Consider the following 20151-nt stretch of genomic DNA (forward strand, 5'->3'; position numbering starts at 1 on the left):
ACTCCCACCCCCACCATCTGTCGGCATCTGAGTGGCACACAGCATTTAAGTAGCATTTAGCCCGCTGACATATACTTTTGACAACGGCTTTGTTTGCGAACGTTTTGAATTCATTTCTTTCTTTTGGTTTAATATTGTATGTATTTTCTCTGTTTACTAACTACAATATCACAACTGTTATCTAAAGACCCACGACACACTTTAAACATCTGTTTTAAATGTAAGAATAAGAATAAGAATCCATTTATTGTCATTTGTCAATTTACATTGCTATAGACAACGTCAAAGAAATACATTAAAGTGCAGTATAAAAGGAGATGAGTACAATGTACTTGTCAGGCTAACAGATAAAACATCACAATTAACAATTAGCAACAAATCAGTATAAACTATGAAAATTAACAATAAATCAATTACAACTATTCACCAAAGCATCACTGGATCAAAGCTCAATAATATTAAGTTAAAATCTATATGCTAAAACCTCATCAAGAGAATAAAACGCTTTATTTATAAACCAGCTTGACAGTTTTGATTTAAATGGTTAGATTTCAAGGTTTCTGATCTCTGGTGGCAATTTATTGAAGCACTTGATTTGTAGGTATTTGTGGCTGATTATTGTTTTCCGCAATCTAAAAGAGGGTGGGACAATATCTTGTGCTCTTCTAGTGTTGTAATTATGAACTTTGTCAAAACATACATAATCACTCTGGTTTTCCTTTACATATACAAGATTTTGAAATATGAAAATGCAAGGGACAGTCATTATATTGTAATCAATAAAACATTGCTTACAGTCATCTTGATAAGGTAAATTGGCCAAAATCCTTACTGCTTTTCTTTGCCAAGCAAAAAAATGGATAGCACCTCTACTATTTCCCCAGAGCATTGTGGCATACAGCAAATGGAAATGATAATCACTAAAATAAGTATTTAATAACATATTCCTACCAACACATTGTTGTAGCTTACGTAGCAAAATACAGGCCCTTGAAAGTTTTGAAACTACTGAGTTGGTGTGAGATTCCCATGTAAGCTTCTGATCTAAAGTGACCCCCAGTAATCTAACAGGCTTACAATCTTCCTCTGAGTCTAATTTTTTCAAAGTAAAACATATTGTTTCAGTCTTGTTGGCATTGTGTAAGGTGGTTAGCATTAAACCAAGAACTGGCTAATTCCATTACTCTGTCACTGTGTGCTTTTACATTTTTTAACACTTTATCGGTAACTACAAAAGAAGTGTCATCCGCATATAGAATGGTTTTACAAGGAATATTGCTAGGCAGATCGTTTATATAGATAAGAAATAAAAGTGGACCCAGAACTGACCCCTGTGGAACCCCTGCAAGGACCTCCTGAAAAGAGGACTCAATGCCTGCCGATGAAACCTTGTGCAATCTACCACAGAGATAAGTTTTTAAGAATTGCATCTGCTTATCATCTATACCATAAAATGTTAGTTTGTTTAGAAGGGCTTCATGTGATATACTATCAAAGGCCTTGCTGAGGTCTACAAGAGTCATATTAACATAATCACAATTTTCAAAGCTGTTAATAATACCAGTTACAACTTCATTTAATGCCTTAGTTGTGGAACGTCCAGGTCGAAAACCAAATTGGCTACTACTTAAAACATTATGTTGATCCAGAAATTCTAAGAGTTGGGTCTTAACACATGATTCTATTATTTTTGAAAATACAGATACGATACATATTGTTCTATAGTTATCAATACATGACCTGTCACCCTTTTTGAAAAGCGGTATACTCTTGGACATTTTTAAACGATTAGGAAAAAAAGGAGCAATAAAAAGAAAGATTGATCAAATATGTCAAAGATGATACAATATTAGCTGCAATATGTTTGATAACTCTGTTACTAAAACCAAAAATATCTTCACTCTTAGAAGGTTTCAGAGATCTCATTATTTTAAGCACATCAAGCTCACTAACATAATGCAACTTAAATTTATCAGGAGGCTGGTCTACATTGTTTAGAAAGGTGCAATAACTCAAATTACCTTTATTAGTTAATTTATTACTATCAAGCACCTTTTTCCCAATACTTATATAGTAATCATTAAATTCATTAGCTGAAATAGGTGGAATTGGATTTTCCCGCTGATAGTAGTTACCAGCTTCTGATTTAATTACTTGCCATGCAGCTGAACACTTATTCTTAGAACTTGTTATTCTGCTTTCATTGTGCATGATTTTGGACCTGTACAATTTCTTTTTTTCTTTGTAGTAGTTCTTCAGTGTCATGTTATTTTTATAATTTGGTATCTTTAATAGATCCTGCAACAAAATTACTGTGCTTCTCATTCTTCTTAAGCTATGGTCAAACCAAGAAGAATTATGTCTAATTGGTTTTCTTCGTTGAACTTTTTTACTCTTTGTTGGACAAAGCTATTATACACAGTTGATAGTTTAGTTACAAAGTATTCAAATGCGAAATTAACATCCTCAATACCATACAACAAGTCCCAATTTAAAATGGAGGTTGCTTCAATAAACTCATGCAAAGTCTCATAATTTAGTTTCCTATATGAAATACAGATTGGGGAACAAAGGTAGGCACATTAAATTCAAAGTAAATAATCGAGTGATCTGAGATCCTGTCCTTCCATATACATGTTTTATAAAGACTATCATCTAAATCAGTAACTATATTATCAATACCGTACCGGTTTTGTTTCTAGTTGGAAATTTATTTACACATTTGAGGTTAAATGACTTAAAATGGTTAACAAACATTACAGTGTCTTGGTCCACACTCTTTAAGATGTCAATATTAAAATCTCCCCCAAGTACAATTTTGCATTTAGGTTTTTTTCTTTGCACATAGTATAGAAGATTGTCAAGATAATCCAGAAATGTTTTGCAGTTAGAGTTGGGAGTTCTGTAAATAGATATGAACACCACGTTAAATATATTTACATATATACAAACAGCTTCAAGGAAACCAACTTCCGTTAAATGAGCAATATTGATCACCTCAAAAGAAATGTCATCCCTAACAAGAATAGAGGCACCCCCATAAGCATTCTCTCTACAAAATGAAGCAGCCAATTTAAAACCTACTGGAACATACAAGGAGACTTCCAATCTGTGCAACCAGTGCTTGTTAATGAGGACAATATCACATTTAGCATCATCTAAAACAACAGCTAATTCATTCAATTTATTTCTTATAGACTGGGCATTTAAATGCAACACACGTACACCAGAATCAGTTGGTTTTGGTTTACTTTTCTTTGGGATACCTGCTAAATTACATACAAGTCTGCTGTTTAAACTACAATTAAAATTAGAGCTTAAGCTATCAACCTCACAATGCATCAAGTTGTTGGATGGTGCACTACCAGTGGAGCATTTCCCAATGTAGGTCCTTCTGATGACTGCTTAGGGCTTTATATGATGTCTATCAGTGCTGGTTGCTTGCTGATGCTGATATCCTCCGTTGCCGGTGACGATGACGGAGTCTGTCTTGCCTTTGAGGTTGCTGCTCTCCTTATCTTGTCTGCTAGCCAAATTTTTCCCTTTTGGTTTAAGTGCATTCCATGTCTTGTATGGAGGTCTCTACTAGCTTTGCTGGCTTCCACCAGAGTAACATTGTCAAGTTCTTCACAAATACCTTTAAGAATCACATTAGTTTTTCTTGTTTCCACATTCACACAAGACCATTCTACCAAGTCATATCGATTAGGAAGATCAACCAGAATAACTTTTTGTTTATGGTATTTTTTTTAAGTCTTAGTTATGGAGTCAATGGCCAAGTGTGCTTCGTTACAAGATACATCATTAGTGCCACAGAGAACTACTAAAAAATCATTGTCTCTCAAGTTTTCTCCATCGATGTTCTTATGGTCTAAAACCTGATCGGCTCTTCCCCCAGGTTTAACAAAGCCAACTGGTTCATATGGTTGTTTATTTTTGTTAATATACCATGTCAGATCCTTACCATGGCTGTCAGAGCAAAGCAACATTTTTGCATTTGGAACTTTCTCACCTCCATTATCAGTGTTGGAGGTGTCAGTGGTGATGCTAGGTCCTAGATCTTCCTCTATGGGAGAGAGAGCTTCAAAGGGATTTTTGGTTGCAGATGAGGGCCTTTTAGTGTTCCTCATCACTGAAGTTTTCCTCTCAGACGATGTACTACCTTTTCTGTAGACAACTTGACTGAAATCAGAGTGAGAGTTGCTGAACGTGTCTGATTTTGGAGTATGGACCAGTGTGGTCTGAACCTTGTTGGTGAGGGCAGGAAAACATTTCAGACATTTTGACAAAAAGTGCTCTTTGGAATTTAATTTAGTTTGTAGCTCTGTGTTGTCTTTCTGCAGCACTTTCGTTACTTCTTCCAGACTTCTAATTGAGGACAACATTTTGGTCACTTCATCCTTGTTAATTTTGCATGTCTTGCAATGATTTTGATAGTATGTAGCATTTTTTCTGTATTCCTCCCTTTCTTTGTCACAGAGTTGAATAAGGTATTCTTATTGAGTTTGCTCTTTTTTTAGTCTATCTTTTAAACTAACAATTTCTTCATTCAGTTGTTTTTCTATATCATCAAATTTTTGTTTCAGTTCTTCTATTTCCTCATCTTTATTCATAATTATGTCCTCAAGCTCCAACTCACGAGAAGATTTACTGTTTTTAGTGTTGTATAATTCTTGTTTTAAATCTTCATTTTTGTTTAGAAGAGCTGGCCCAATTTCGGCAACAATGGACAAAGAAACTTCTAAGTCAGTGTTTTCAACTTCTACAAGATCATTTATATTTTCTTCAGTGGACTCTTGCTGACAGGCTGGACATTTCCAGTTTTCTAACTCTTCTTTTTTGAGATCTTTGACTACCGAATATGTCAAGTTAATACATCGCAAGTGCACCCAACTTTTACAGAACCCTGTGCAATATATAGCACCATGACAAACGAACCTTCCACTTTTACATTTGTTATTATTATCAACCATTATTGCTGTTTTGGAAAATAAAATGGGCAAAGTTGAAGTCTTAAAAATAGATACCAGTTCCAAACACAAAAGTGAGATAAGACATATATACAATGTACTATGTAAATATGGTCTGAGTCTGTTATCATATAGTACACCTGGTCAAGGTTGTTATCTTATCGCTGGGCTGTGGTTTTTCTTTGGTCTGTACAACAGGTTTTGTCTATCTCTACAGGTTTAGACAATTTTCCTGTACCTGGTTTGTGTTGGTTTCGTAATAAAATAGTCCTGAGTTTAATATGAAATAAAACAGTTTGTAGATATTGTATATTCACACGGTAATGTGTTAAACAATGTTTTGATAAAATTTACCAATCCAGAAACGCATTTAGGATAACACACAAGTTAGGTAAGTTCAATGTCAATGCTATGCTATAAAACGTTCAATGGATTTTTAGGTTTTCTTGGATTATAAATTGACTTACATAGAAAATGTATGTCTTCTTCCTTTAAAAAAATATGTCTTTTAAAGTCTAAAATACTATTTAATACATTTTAACCGCACAAAATTAAAAATTCCCTTAAAAACTAGGAGCTTAAAAACAGTGATGCTTCTGAAGCTGTCAAAGGAGTAGCCGTGAATCTATCACTAACAGTATATCGATTGCTATGGATCATTCTATTTAGTCATTTTAATATTTAGATAGTCCATCTGTTGAATTTAAAATATATTGCATTATATTAATTTTAAAATATTTAGAATCAAAGAAAACTTTTGCTTGTCCTGTGCAGTACAGTACTGCATGCCCTATATATGTGAAGGTGATTAAACTGAAACTCAACTAATTACCAATAAAACTTCTGCATCTAACAAATTTTCTTTGTTGCTTTTTCAGTGTGACTAAACAAATTAACAATGGATACACTGTCTACTAATTTAACTTATTCATTAATGACAAATGCCATTTAACTCCTTCACTAAATTTCTACAGAGGAAATATATTAGAACCTATTCAGTATGTAAAACTCTAGCACCACGCATATTCATAAATGCAGCCACGTTTTTACATGCAAGTACGACTGACAAGTCTGGGGTCAGGCAAACTTGCCACTGTGTGAGTATTTACTTGCCCTGGAAGTATTTACTTGCGCTTATTCACACCAATTGAGACGTTTTCCGAGGGTATACTTAACTTGAAAGTATTTACTTGCAAGTAAAAGTAAATACTTGTTTTATTCACTTCAATTTTAGTTTTTACTTGACTTTTAAGTATTTACTTGCCATACTTCTTTTTATTCACCCGGCCCATTGGTGTGGAAATAATAATTAAATTAGAGATCCATAAATTGGAGACCATCTTGAGGTTGATTCATCCTGCCACATAGTTTATTGTCACATAATCTACACTACTGTCACCTCTATAAAATATACCTGCTAATTGGAGGTCACGAATTGTGGATATTTATAGGCATGCATTGGCGTGCATGTGATACTCCCTGGTGTGGATTACCGTACGCACTAGTGAGTACTACAACTATCCGCAGCAGTACTATCCTGATAATTAGACCAATTCGTTAATTACAAGGTAAAAATGTGGTTCGGATTCCACTATACACTGTAGGTCCCTTTGTTGCCATTGGCTGTATGTACTATTAATTAACAGCTGTGTCTAAGGAACTTGTCGGCCTTAGTCACTAGCAAGACTGTTAGATCGTGCCACTCATCCTACACTCATCTCCATTCATACTTGACTATACTCATATAGTAGAAATACCTACATTCGTATGGTTGCCATTTCAGAATAAAGTAAAGTTTAAAGTATTTGGAGTAGGTAAATTTTGGTTTATTTATTTACACCTGTACTTCCATTTTGTTATGTTTTTCTATTAAGCCTATATTGCGTTGTTATTTCGTCACCAGCATGGCAACCCATAAGATCAATGTATTTTGTTATTATTATTTTAAATTCATTTTTTGTGCTTATTTTTTTCCTATTTTAATTTATGAAGGGATTCTGCACATCTACAGGAAAATCTCTTTCCAACAGTATACGTAGATTTTCCCTGCAATGCACACGAGCTGAGAAAAAATGTTTTAAAGAAACATGCTTGCCTATTAATATATAGATTATTATTAAAAGTATAAATATGTTAGCACTTGACAGACTTAAGTAGAGTTTTACCTGTGGATCCCTTGAATTCATAGTTTGGCCCTTCTCTCTTCAACAAGACACCAAACAGCTGACATTTTACATGTAGCCCAGTAGCATTTCTGATGCCGTCCAACACTTCGTAAAGAGGTTTAGAGTCATAGTTCTACACAAAATCACACATTTTAATGAAAATTGTTTATGAGACAATAACTAAGCAACACTGGAGATATACTACAACAAGGGTTGCAGTGGTAAATTACTGCCGGATTCCTAACAAAATCTTCTGCTGTACTCATTTATCAGGTTTGGTTGGTAGAAGAAACATTTAGAGAGAAATAGAGCACAAGTTTAATAGAAACTGTACACCTAAAGGTTAGTAAACAATTAACTTGACTAACATTTTAGGAACATAGATTTAAACCAAAACACCAAAATTAGCATTTTCATTGCTATAAACCTGAGAAGCCAAAATAGCATTAGAGCAGTCACATTTCTTATTTCGCATCAAGCCCAGGTCCCTCATTACAAGGGGGATGACGATTTCATTACTTGCACCAAGGCTACTGTAACAGTTATGTTGAACTGTACAATTTTATCAACTATACCCTATTAAATATACTATCCAGTCCACTTCGCCTGATATAGTTTGAGATGTTCCAAAATTATGCTCCTTATTTACTTTTCAATTTGTATGTCATTTGTTTATAAACCATATGTTATCTATCTGAACACCTACAGTAGACTCCCTCTTGTCCGGACACCTTTTAACCGGACACCGGTTTAACTGGACTACACTCGGCAGAAATGACATCTCTTTAACCGGATAATTTTTATCAGCACATTGGTTTAACTGGACTAGATCGGCAGGAATTGGGCGGTACTAAAACGACTGTTCTCGTGGGAAAGATTTCAGACCAGTGATCACATGTCTAAATACAATGCTCTCCTAAACTTAAGTTTAATATCACAGTAAACGTTCTGTTTTAACATGGTTTTGGGGACGTCGGTTTAACAGGAAAAACCGTTATCCAGACTGGCCTCAGTCCTGAGGAGTCCGGATAAGAGGGAGTCTACTGTATTTATTTATTTATTTATTTATTTATTTTATTTCTTTTATTACAATGCTGCAAAACCGGATAAACCCAGTTACGTTGTAGCATTAATATTCGAACAACAAAATATTGACATGCATTATAAATAATAAATATGGTAAAAGTTCATCTTGCTGAATAAATTATAATTATTAGTGTAATCACTCACAACAATACAATATATGACAAAAACGAATAAATATCAATAAATAACGTACAAATAAATATCCTAAAAAATAACATTGGCAATTATTTAAATATCTATAACAACAATAACGAATTAAATAAATAAAATACAACAACAAAGTCTGAACAGAGTAATTAATTTAATAACAATAATTATTTGGAGTAATTAAACATCTAAAAACATATTTCCTGAACGTACTGTGACAGTTAAAAAATATGTCTATTTGGTCGTTATTAATTGTGTTGAACAGCCTAACCATTTAGTTGAGCGGCATACACATTCCAACGTTCGTTCTAGAGAAGTGGGGGGAGAAGAGCAAACGCGAACGTGAATTGTGTCTGGGCAACGTGAACCGCACACGGGACAGCAGCGCTGCGTCGTCGAGCTCACCACACACCAACCGCCTCAGATACAACATCATTGACACTTTACGCCTAGTACTCAACTGATCGATTTCAAACAGTGTGAGTTCTGAGTATGGGACCAGCGTCGTATAGTAACCAAATGTTTTGTAATAAAGAAATTTCAAGAACCTTCTTTGGACATCCTCTATGAGATCGGATAAATAGTTCACACTAGGATACCATACCACAGAGGCATATTCTAATCTTGACCTGACCAGTGAACAATATAACAGTTTAATACTTCTCTGATTAGTAAAAATGTTGCCCAACCTGCGGATAAGACCAACAATTGAGAAGGCAGTCTTACAAATGGAAATCACATGATCATTATATGTAAATCTGGAATCAAATGTCACACCCAAGTCTTTAATTGAAGTTTTCCTCGAAAGAAGACTACCCCCAATATTATAACTACGCATGATGAGGTTACTAGGGGTTTTCTTTGAATATGTTACAACAGAACATTTATCCACATGAAATTTTAGATTGTCACGACTCCAAAGAAACAATCGATCGATATCATCTTGTAGCATAACACAATCTTGTTGGTTGTTGACAATAGTGAATATTTTGAGATCGTCAGCATATAGAAGAAACTCGCAGTTTATTATCAAATCTTTTAAGCTATCAATGTACAAAATAAATAGCAAAGGTCCCAAATTTGAGCCCTGAGGCACACCTGAGTCTACATCAAATTGTTCTGATAGGTGTCCCTCAAAAGATACAAATTGTTTTCGACCCCTGAGATATGAACAGATGAATTTTAAGAGTCCTTCAGAAAAATCGAAGTAGTTCAATCTCGAAAGCAAAGCCAAATGATCAACTTTGTCGAAGGCCTTCTCGAAGTCCGTGTAGATAACATCAACTTGATTACCACTACCAATAACAAGAATACAAAACTCAGAAAAATTTAACAGATTTGAATTAATGGATCTGCTGGGGAAAAATCCGTGCTGTTTTGAAGATAGAAATTTACTGACATGGCTGAACACTTTATGATGAAGAATTGATTCAAATACTTTAACAGGAGCAGGCAAAATTGATATTGGACGATAATTCTTTATGATGTCTCTTCGGCCGTTTTTGAAAATGGGAATTATTTTAGCTTGCTTCCATTTCGTTGGGAAAACATTGCTGGTAATCGCGAGATTAAAAATAGCTAGAAGCGGTTCAACAAACAAATCTGCACAGGCTTTGAGAATATATGGCGGTATTCCATCTGGACCAAGAGATCTTTTAGGTATGAGGTTTTTGAGTGCAGAGAGGACATAATGATACGAGACACAGGAGACATTGAGGCACGGGACGCCAGGCAGGGTCGGTGAGCGGAGCGCACGCCGACACAGGTCGTCGACCAAGAGATCTTTTAGGTTTAAGGTTTTTGAGTGCAGAGAGGATATCATGATACGAGAAACAGGAGACATTGAGGCACGGGACGCCAGGCAGGGTCGGTGAGCGGAGCGCACGCCGACACAGGTCGTCGATGCCCAGCTGACAAGGCTCGTACACAGACTTAAAGTAAGTAGCAAACTCGTCCGCTATGGCCCTCCCACCCTCCACAACCCTATCGTCCAATTTCATAACAGTTGGACTGTTATCATTAACTCTAAGACGTTTTACCACACTCCAAAATGTCTGAGGATTGCTCAACACATTGTTTTCTAAATTTGAAATATATTCTTTATAGGCTGATTTAATATTTACTTTAATAGTACTTCTCACCAGTTTGTATTAATTTAATGTTTCAATCATGTTATACTCATTTAGCTTTCTCCTTAGCCTTTCTTTTCTTTTGATCAAGGATATTATGTTGTGATTAAACCAAACAGGATACTTTGAAATTGATTTTTTAGCTTTTTGAACAAACTTATCAAATACATTATATAATTTAGTATAAAAAAATCAACAGATAAATTAACATCCTCAATAAGTCTAATTTCAGTCCAGTTTATTTTTTTTATTTCATTGTATAAACTAAAAAAATTGGCCTTTTTAAAATTATAGAAATAACCATTTTTATTAGGTTCTAGATCGTGATGAATACCCTTACAATCAAAACTGATAACTAAAGGTGGGTGGTGCTTATCAATATTTACAAGGGGACAGTTATCAACAGTCACATCTATACTATCTATGTCTGACAACACTAAATCTAAAGTTTTACCACTTTCATTTCTAAAATCATTTTTAAGACTGAGTTTTAGAATACTACAAAAAAATAATAGCTGTTTGCATGCATCATTTCCCAAGGCTAAATCAAAACTATTACCACTAATTTGAAGATTGTAATCCCCCAACAACAAAATATTTTCATTACTAAAGTTATAGCTGTAAAATTGTTCGTAATAATTTAAATAAACATGCAAAGGAGAATTTGGTTGAAAATAAACATTAGAAATAATTAAACGTTTTTTGTTACGGAATTCAAGCAATACTGATACATTTTCTCCCTCATTTTCCAAATCAGACAATCTTATCACTTTAATATTAGAAGCAACAGCTATCAATACCCCTCCACCTCTAGATAACTCTGTACGCTGTTCACATCTATCCCGTCGAAATACCTGGTATCCGGGCGGAAACAACTCTGCGCTTTTTACAGACTCATTCAACCATGTTTCAGTCAATGCTACCACATCCCAATTATTGGCAAACATGCCTAATCTAAACGGAGCAACTTTAGATCTTAAACCCCTTACGTTTTGATAATAAATACTTATTTGACTAGTCATTACTTAATATAAGACGTAGGATGAAATCTATATATATAATACGTGAAGCCGTATATTAATATAATAGTTGAAAATAAATAAGTAAAAATATTAAATAAATAAAGTAACGACAACATGCTAAAACGTGCAATTAGGGGTAAACATACATGCCTATTCACTTGAGTTGCTCCAGATCTGCTTTCTCCGTGATGTGGATGGCATTGTCCTTATCTGTTTTCCGCAGAAAGATCTTCCCGGCACTTGTGATCCAGGCGTACTTGAAGTCATGGTCCGCTTTAAAGTTCCTCACATCGCTCCAGAGCTGACGCGTCTCTCTGCCGAGCGACAAGCTGATATAGATTGTCCCCTCGCTGTGATATCCGAGCTCCGTCGCTGCAATAGATTTCTTCACCCTGGTCCGCTTACGCATTTCCTCCATGTCAAAGCGACGACAGAACTTCACTATGCTACCACACGGGAGATCGGGCTTCTTGTCATTCTTGGACAGTCTGTGCACGGCGTCATAACGGATCATGCTTGCGTCTAATTTGAAGTTAAGCACGTTAGCTACCTGCTTCACCACGGAAATAATGTTCTCATTCTTTGTCTCAGGCACACCACTTATTTCAATACAATTACTCCTAGAATATTGTTCACTGGCGATAACTCTTTTCTTTAAATCATTAACTGATTTATTAAGCGATATATTTTCACTTTTTAAAGCATCAATAAGCTCTTCGCAGGATACAATATTATTTGAATTTTTATTAATAGAGTCCTCACAGTCTTTTATTTTACCAAAACACATATCGAGAGAATCACTTATATCTTTCTTGAACTGTTTAATATCGTCTTTCACACTAGTAATCTCGTTCAGACACTCATCATTGCCTAATTTTTATATCCATTATTTTATCGTCCATTGTTAAACTGTCAGGTTGGCTTGAAGAACTATTGTTGTGAGTAATAGGTCTGTTGGATACGTTTGGCATTGTTGATCCTTCAGCTGATCTTCTTATCAGTCGAACCAACTGTCCACGCTCTGCAACCAACCGGTTACGGCGCTCCTAACCTCAAACTGTAACTACAGCTACAGATAACTATTTTGTACGGGTAAACAATATTTTAGCATGCGAATCAGACACTATCACGAAGTCCACATTAGTTACTTAATATACATGCACAATCCACTATATAGCATTAACAAATTACCCGCACAAATTGTAACTAATTACGGAGCGATTTGTCGCGTGTCAGTCAGCTAGCATGTCATCCCCTCACTGTGTAGTTAGATTAATGTCTCTGAATTATCATATGTTTTCCATACAGTAAAACAGCAACAGATTTCACCTTTTGTAAATTTTCCATATTTCATATTCACCTCAAACACTGTCATTTATTATTAATGAGCTAAAATTTGTTATAAACTGGAAGTTATTTCTACATTTTAAATTATTTTACAAAATTATTCTTCTCTTTCATTTTCTAAAATATGATAAAAATATTCTTGTTATAATAGGGCAAGAATACTTAGGGGAATAATGTGGGTCTCTAAACTTACTATAAAAATCAAATTGCAGATACTTATAGGCAAATCTCAATCTTGCTTATTGCTTATTGCAATTTGAGAAATCCAGATAACAAAATCCCGATGGTGGGAGGTACCAACATGGTTGTTGCTACCAGTACATGAATGGCAAAAATCTGAAATGAACCCTGATCCAAATGAAGTTGATAAATAAATTAAGAATACAGGAACTTCGGTAGCTGTAGTTTCAAAAGAAAACTAGTTTTTAGCGAATTTCCCTATAGGGAAGTAGCTATTACCGTAGGTCTCATGGTAAGACCTAAGCCCAGGACCGATTTACTTTTTCATTTTGATGTCCCCAGAGGCCAAAAACACCATTCGTTCAAATTTATATATATATATATATATATATATATATGTGTCCATCCGCACGATAACTTGAGTAATTTTTGTCCGATTTTGATAAATTTTGGTTTGAAGGTGTAAGGCGGGATAAACTTGAATGAGTTCGCGAACCAGCATGATCGGACTATGGGAACAGGGGTTTATGGGGGGTTGTATGGGGTAAAAATAGGGTTTTCCCATTTTCGACCCTAAAAACACAAAATTTCACAATTTATTTTTAAACCATTTTGTAGAGCTTAAAAAAACAAATAATTTAGTATATTGAAGCGTTGTTATGCGCCTAATTGTTACGGAGAAAATTCAAAAAAATTTTAATTTTAAAATTCCCATGTTATTCTTATGGAGAATAAGTCAACTGTTGTAGTTTACTTGTTTATGAACATATTTTGATCAAATTTGGAAAATACATTAATTTCTTACTTAACCACAGTACCTTTTAATATTTTACATTTAAAAAAAACTTTTTTACCCTCCCTGTTGCAGAAAACCTAAGTACTCATTAAACTAATTCTGTTAAAATAGGGAATAAATGTGATATTTTTAAGGAGATATTTTAGTTTAAATCCAATCAGGCAGATGGAAATTCGCTAAGTCTGCAGGTTTGCTGCGGCGGGGGTATTATTTCTGTCATGCTTGGGCTAAGACTTAGGACGATATTCCAAGATAGTAAGAACTGTAGCTAGAATTCTTGACTTCATTTGTCTAATAGCTCAAAATGTCACTAAGATTTGTGGTCTAACTGATAACAAAGCTTTGGAGCGTGTTATAACAAGTGAGAAGTATATTATAGCTGAAGTAATTTTATTGTGTTCTATCCAAATGATATCTTCTGCACTGAAAAAGGAATCAACACTTTGAAATCTCTAAACTATTTTGATTAAAATTATCGTGGTCTTATTCGCCTCAAGACACGATTAATGGAAGAAGACTCCCCGGATTTTGTATGTCCAGTGTTTCTCCCATCTTATCATCTCGTGGTTGATAGGTGATAGAGCATTTAAAGAATAATCATGCTGGAGTTCTGACATTGATTTTGATACTAAAGGAGAAATAGTCCAGGACCTGACTAGGGTTCTGTGTGCATGTCGTGTATAGAGATTTTTGCTTTTGCATTTCAATATAGGTGTCTTAGGAAGTGTTTTCCACTCGGGTGTCAAGTTCGTACCTAGTACGTTTTCGAGCTATGACGTCATCAAGATGGCGGCTCGGCAATTTTTAAATTTGTATATTTCGCAAACCGTTTAACGGATCGGGATGATTCTTTTTTTGTTTGAAAGATATTTTTACAAACTATCTTTTTTGTATTTACACATTTGTTGTAAACTTAAATATTCACCGCACAATATTGAAAAACGTCGTTTTTATTGTTATTATATTTATTGTTTTGCTTATAACTTCTTAACCGCTGATAAAATCAAATACCACCCGTTGTAAAAGTTGTAGATAATTCTATACCCTTTCCAATGATACCAAACAATATGTGATAAGACCTAAAATTAAAGCAAAGAGATTGAATAAACCGTAAAAAAAACACTGAAAGTGGTGTACGGTCCGGGAAATATTAGTCCTGGACATGACTAGGGTTCTGTGTGCATGTCGTGTATAGGGAATTTTGCTTTTGGATTTCAATATAGGTGTCTTAGGAAGTGTTTTCCACTCGGGTGTCAAGTCCGCGCCTGTTTCGTTTTCCAGCTATGACGTCATCAAAATGGCGGCTAGGGCAATTCTTAAATGCGTATAGTTCGCATACCGTTTAACGGATCGGGATGATTCTTTTTTTGTTTGAAAGATAATTTTTAAGCCTATCTTTTCTGTATTTACACTTTTGCTGTCAACTTAATATTTATCTCACTATATTAAAAAACGTGGTTTTTAATATCATTGTTTTTGAATTTTTCCTCATAACTTGTTAAACGCTTATAGAATGAAATAACTACCCATTACAAAAGTTGTTGATAATTTTATGCCCTTTCCAACGATATCAAACAATTAATGTTTGAAACTAAAATTAAAGCCAAGAGATTAAATAAACCGTTAACAAACACTTAACAAGGTAGAAAGTCCGGAAAATATTGCGGCTGGAACAATTCTTTAAATGCGTATATTTCGCATACTGGTTAACGAACCGGGATGATTCTTTTTTTGTTTGTAAGATATTTTTCAATCCTATCTTTATTGTATTTACACCTTTGTTGTTAACCTACTATTTGTCAAAAAGTTATAAGCAAAAGTAAAATAAAAATAACAATTAAATGTACATTTATTAATATTGTGGGATGAATAGTAGGTTAACAACAAAAGTGTAAATACAAAAAAGATAGGCTTGAAAAATATTTTACAAACAAAAAAAGAATCATCCCGGTTCGTTAGCTAGTATGCGAAATATACGCATTTAAAGAATTGTTCCAGCCGCAATATTTTCCGGACTTTCTACCTTGTTAAGTGTTTGTTAACGGTTTATTTAATCTCTTGGCTTTAATTTTAGTTTCAAACATTAATTGTTTGGTATCGTTGGAAAGGGCATAAAATTATCTACAACTTTTGTAATGGGTAGTTATTTCATTCTATAAGCGTTTAACAAGTTATGAGGAAAAATTCAAAAACAATGATATTAAAAACCACGTTTTTTAATATAGTGAGATAAATATTAAGTTGACAGCAAAAGTGTAAATACAGAAAAGATAGGCTTAAAAATTATCTTTCAAACAAAAAAAGAATCATCCCGATCCGTTAAACGGTATGCGAACTATACGCATTTAAGAATTGCCCTAGCCGCCATTTTGATGACGTCATAGCTGGAAAACGAAACAGGCGCGGACTTGACACCCGAGTGGAAAACACTTCCTAAGACACCTATATTGAAATCCAAAAGCAAAATTCCCTATACACGACATGCACACAGAACCCTAGTCATGTCCAGGACTAATATTTCCCGGACCGTACACCACTTTCAGTGTTTTTTTTTACGGTTTATTCAATCTCTTTGCTTTAATTTTAGGTCTAATCACATATTGTTTGGTATCATTGGAAAGGGTATAGAATTATCTACAACTTTTACAACGGGTGGTATTTGATTTTATCAGCGGTTAAGAAGTTATAAGCAAAACAATAAATATAATAACAATAAAAACGACGTTTTTCAATATTGTGCGGTGAATATTTAAGTTTACAACAAATGTGTAAATACAAAAAAGATAGTTTGTAAAAATATCTTTCAAACAAAAAAAGAATCATCCCGATCCGTTAAACGGTTTGCGAAATATACGAATTTAAAAATTGCCGAGCCGCCATCTTGATGACGTCATAGCTCGAAAACGTACCAGGTACGAACTTGACACCCGAGTGGAAAACACTTCCTAAGACACCTATATTGAAATGCAAAAGCAAAAATCTCTATACACGACATGCACACAGAACCCTAGTCAGGTCCTGGACTAAAAGTTGGATTCCGCAATGCAGAAGAGAAATAAAAACAATTGTTCATTGTTGTTTGACTTGTAAATAACTGCAAGTACAGCCTTTGAATGTTTCAACACCACCATTACCTCGTGAGCGAACACAGAGTTGTCCAGTTTTTAAAACAACCGGAATTGATCTGATGGGCCCACTCTTCTTAAACACTTGTGAAAAGTGCTGGATCATTATATTTACTTTTGCTGTGTACCGAGCTGTACACCTAGAGATCTTGACTTCTCTGAGTACGTCTGCCCTAATACAAGGGCTCAGACGCTTCATATCAAAAAGAGGAAGACCGAAGATTATACAATCAGATAATGGGACGAATTTTGTTGGACTTGACAATGCATTAGATAATTTAGATTGGATCAAAATTGAATACCCCCGCCACAGCAAACCTGCAGACTAAGCGAATTTCCATTAACCTGATTGGATTTACACTAAAACGCCTCCATAAAAATATCACATTTATTTCCTATTTAAATAGAATTAGTTTAACGAGTACTTAGGTTTGCTGCAACAGGGAGGGTAAAAGTGTGTTTTTTTTTCGTAAAATGTTAATAGTTTAGTAAGAAATGTTTAGTTTAGTTGAGTTATCGCGCTAACGGACACATATATATATAAATGAATTTGAACGGATCGTATTTTTACCTCTAGGGACCTCAAAACGAAGAAGTAAATCGGTCCCGGGTCCAGGTCTTACCACGAGTACTACGGTAATAGCTCTTTCCCTATATGGGAAATTCGCTAAAAGCAATTCAGGATTCAGTGAATAAAGTGAAAATTTAATGCTCCCGCTGCATGGTGGGAGGATATTGGGAGCGGTTAATCAGGTGTTAAAGGACCACCTTAAGAAAAATCCAGGACGAGCATCATTGTGTTACGAAGAACTGATGACGTCAGTATGAGAGTGTAAGTGTCTTATGAACAGCCGTCCCTTAACTTATGTCAGTGACAACTCAAATTAACTTACTATCCTCAGCCACGCAAAAACGCTTATTCTCCTCTGAAAGCAATCATGGCACCCATCTTGCCCAGACTTTTTTCACACCCAGTTTTTTATGTACTGTACCTTGTGATGCACACACCTTTGGCCTCAACTATTTCACACACTTTAATTTTCTGCAATTTAAAACCATATCATGGATTTCATCAATCATTTTCATCAATCTTTCGGTATGAAACCTAACAAATGTAAATGTTTAATAACCGCTCGGAACTTGATTTTTCTTTTATTCCAAATTCCCCAAGGTTTGTTTACAAAATCAACATATGATTCTGATGGGATTTGACAGAAACTTTATCAGCTGTTTATTAAATAGTGAAGTTGGCTGTAAACAATCCATTTGCAATACTATGAGCAAGGACTTTTTGAACCAACCTTCTATTTTTAAGATGTTTCATGCCAGTAGCCAGCTAGTGACAAACTTACCAGTGTGGAGGGAGACATGTCCTCAGAGTAAGAAGTGGCTCGGGGGACATCAGTGAGACTCTGATACCCGATATAATCATGCTCCGTCTGCCGGAACTGACTGAACACCATCTCAGAAGTGTCCACAGTGTTCATGAAGTCAAGGTGTTCTACATGAGTGAAATCACATCAATTAAGAGATTAGGATTTGTACTATTTAAGTGTGTTTTAAGTAAAACTCAAGGTTATTAAAATAAGAAGTGTAACAAACAGTAGACCCCCTCTTAACCGACCCTAATCGGACCGGACCTAGGTCGGATAACTCAAAAGGTCGGATAACTCAAAAGGTCGGTTAAAACAAGCAGTCCCTAAAATCATAACATAATGAAGTGATATTCATTTAGAATTATATAATCATTATTTTGAAGTAATACTTGCATTATCTATAAAATAAACTACTCTTATGTTTTTCCTATTGATAGAAAAGTCACAAATAAACACAAAACACGGTTAAGTCAAATAGGCCTACTTTCAGTGTATATTATAGTACTAGGCAAGAGTCAATAAAAATTCCTATTTTAATATTTTTAGTACTGTAATGTGTTAATTGATGCTTTCCAAATCCATCTTAATACAGTACAGAACCTTTTATCGAAAATAAAGATACAAGCAACCATTTTGTTACAAGACAGAATGTTTATTTATAGCCTCTCACTGGAGGCTCGAGGCACAAAAACTATCTTCACTTTGGAGTTGTTACCCCCCTTCCCTGCCCTCCCACAAGTTACGTTGTTTGTTTACTCCAGCGATAAGATAATCAGTTCTCAAAATCGTAACGCACTTTACGATGTTATAAATTTGCCGCACAGATAACAAAACAGATGAGATGTGCTCGTGCTACGGATGATGATGACAAACTGACAATATGCTATTTTTTTTGTGATCAATACAAAATAACTTATTCTTAGTCATATCCTGTAGAGATAAGCGTATGGTTCAGTTCTCATCGCCCAGCGTGGGAGCGGAAATGCCGAGATTCCTAGAAAGTGGCGGTTAAACCGAACTGCTCTCAAAGCAAGGTAGGTTAAAACAAAACTGTATTATTTTACGATCGAAGATCCGATTATCGGTTAAGAGGAGGTCTACTGTATAAGGCTTTGACCAATACCTAGTAGACAATGAACAATAGTCTACTCTTAATTAATCTTTATTTTCATCATTTTTACAGTATGGAATAGAGCTTTGGGGCGTTACCTCTGATTCATATAAACTTTTTAAACTTAATAAAAGAATACTTAGAATTATGACCTTAAAACATTCTTGCAAACAACTTTTCAATAATAGGATCAACAATGTTGAAATGTTTATGTACTGTAGCCGTAGGCAAGTGTGGAAAGTTTCTCAAGTGCAGCAAAGGCAGTCTGCATTCATATTACACATTATATTTTTCCTTCAGTTAAATAAATTTAAATAATTAGTCATTCAAACACTGTACAGCATATTAGGTTAGGTTAGGTTAAATACAAACATTGAATGAAATTGGAAACGCTGCACCAGCTGATCGTAGTTGTAATATCTTTAGGTGTTGCCAACTTATTTTCAAGTATACAAGGATTACGTGCATAATAAAAGCACGCTGTTTTGTGTTGTTTGGTTAGAATACTGGTGTGCGACAAAGTAAAAACTGTGCCCCAAGGTAAGGCTTTCTGTACTATAATCTGTGCGTGCAAGGAAGCCCACTTTGTCGGGTGACTGTAGTAAAAATACATTTGTAATCACATGATGTAAACACATTTTATTCAATCCCAATGCATTTTAAATAGAATATATTTTAGTTATTTCTCATTTTCTGG

The 20151-nt window shown here is 34.8% G+C and overlaps 1 protein-coding gene across 4 annotated transcripts in view; it reads right to left on the reverse strand.

Moving 5' to 3' along the window:
* LOC128983568 (probable phosphorylase b kinase regulatory subunit beta) overlaps window positions 1–20151 on the reverse strand; it is a 231684-nt gene that overhangs the window by 33056 nt on the left and 178477 nt on the right. For 3 of the 4 annotated variants that reach the window (XM_054402888.1, XM_054402889.1, XM_054402887.1), the window contains 2 exons: window positions 18320–18468; window positions 7136–7268 (listed from right to left, as the gene is read on the reverse strand). In XM_054402888.1, the coding sequence (XP_054258863.1) occupies window positions 7136–7268; window positions 18320–18468 (282 nt within the window). Of the gene's footprint in view, window positions 1–7135; window positions 7269–18319; window positions 18469–20151 lie in introns of those variants that run through there. The other variant, XM_054402890.1, reaches the window with a different exon arrangement.

This window comes from Macrosteles quadrilineatus, unplaced genomic scaffold (assembly GCF_028750875.1).
Source record: "Macrosteles quadrilineatus isolate MER2022 unplaced genomic scaffold, UCM_ALF_1.0 Scaffold_1__1_contigs__length_201487025, whole genome shotgun sequence".
Classification (NCBI taxonomy): domain Eukaryota; kingdom Metazoa; phylum Arthropoda; class Insecta; order Hemiptera; family Cicadellidae; genus Macrosteles; species Macrosteles quadrilineatus.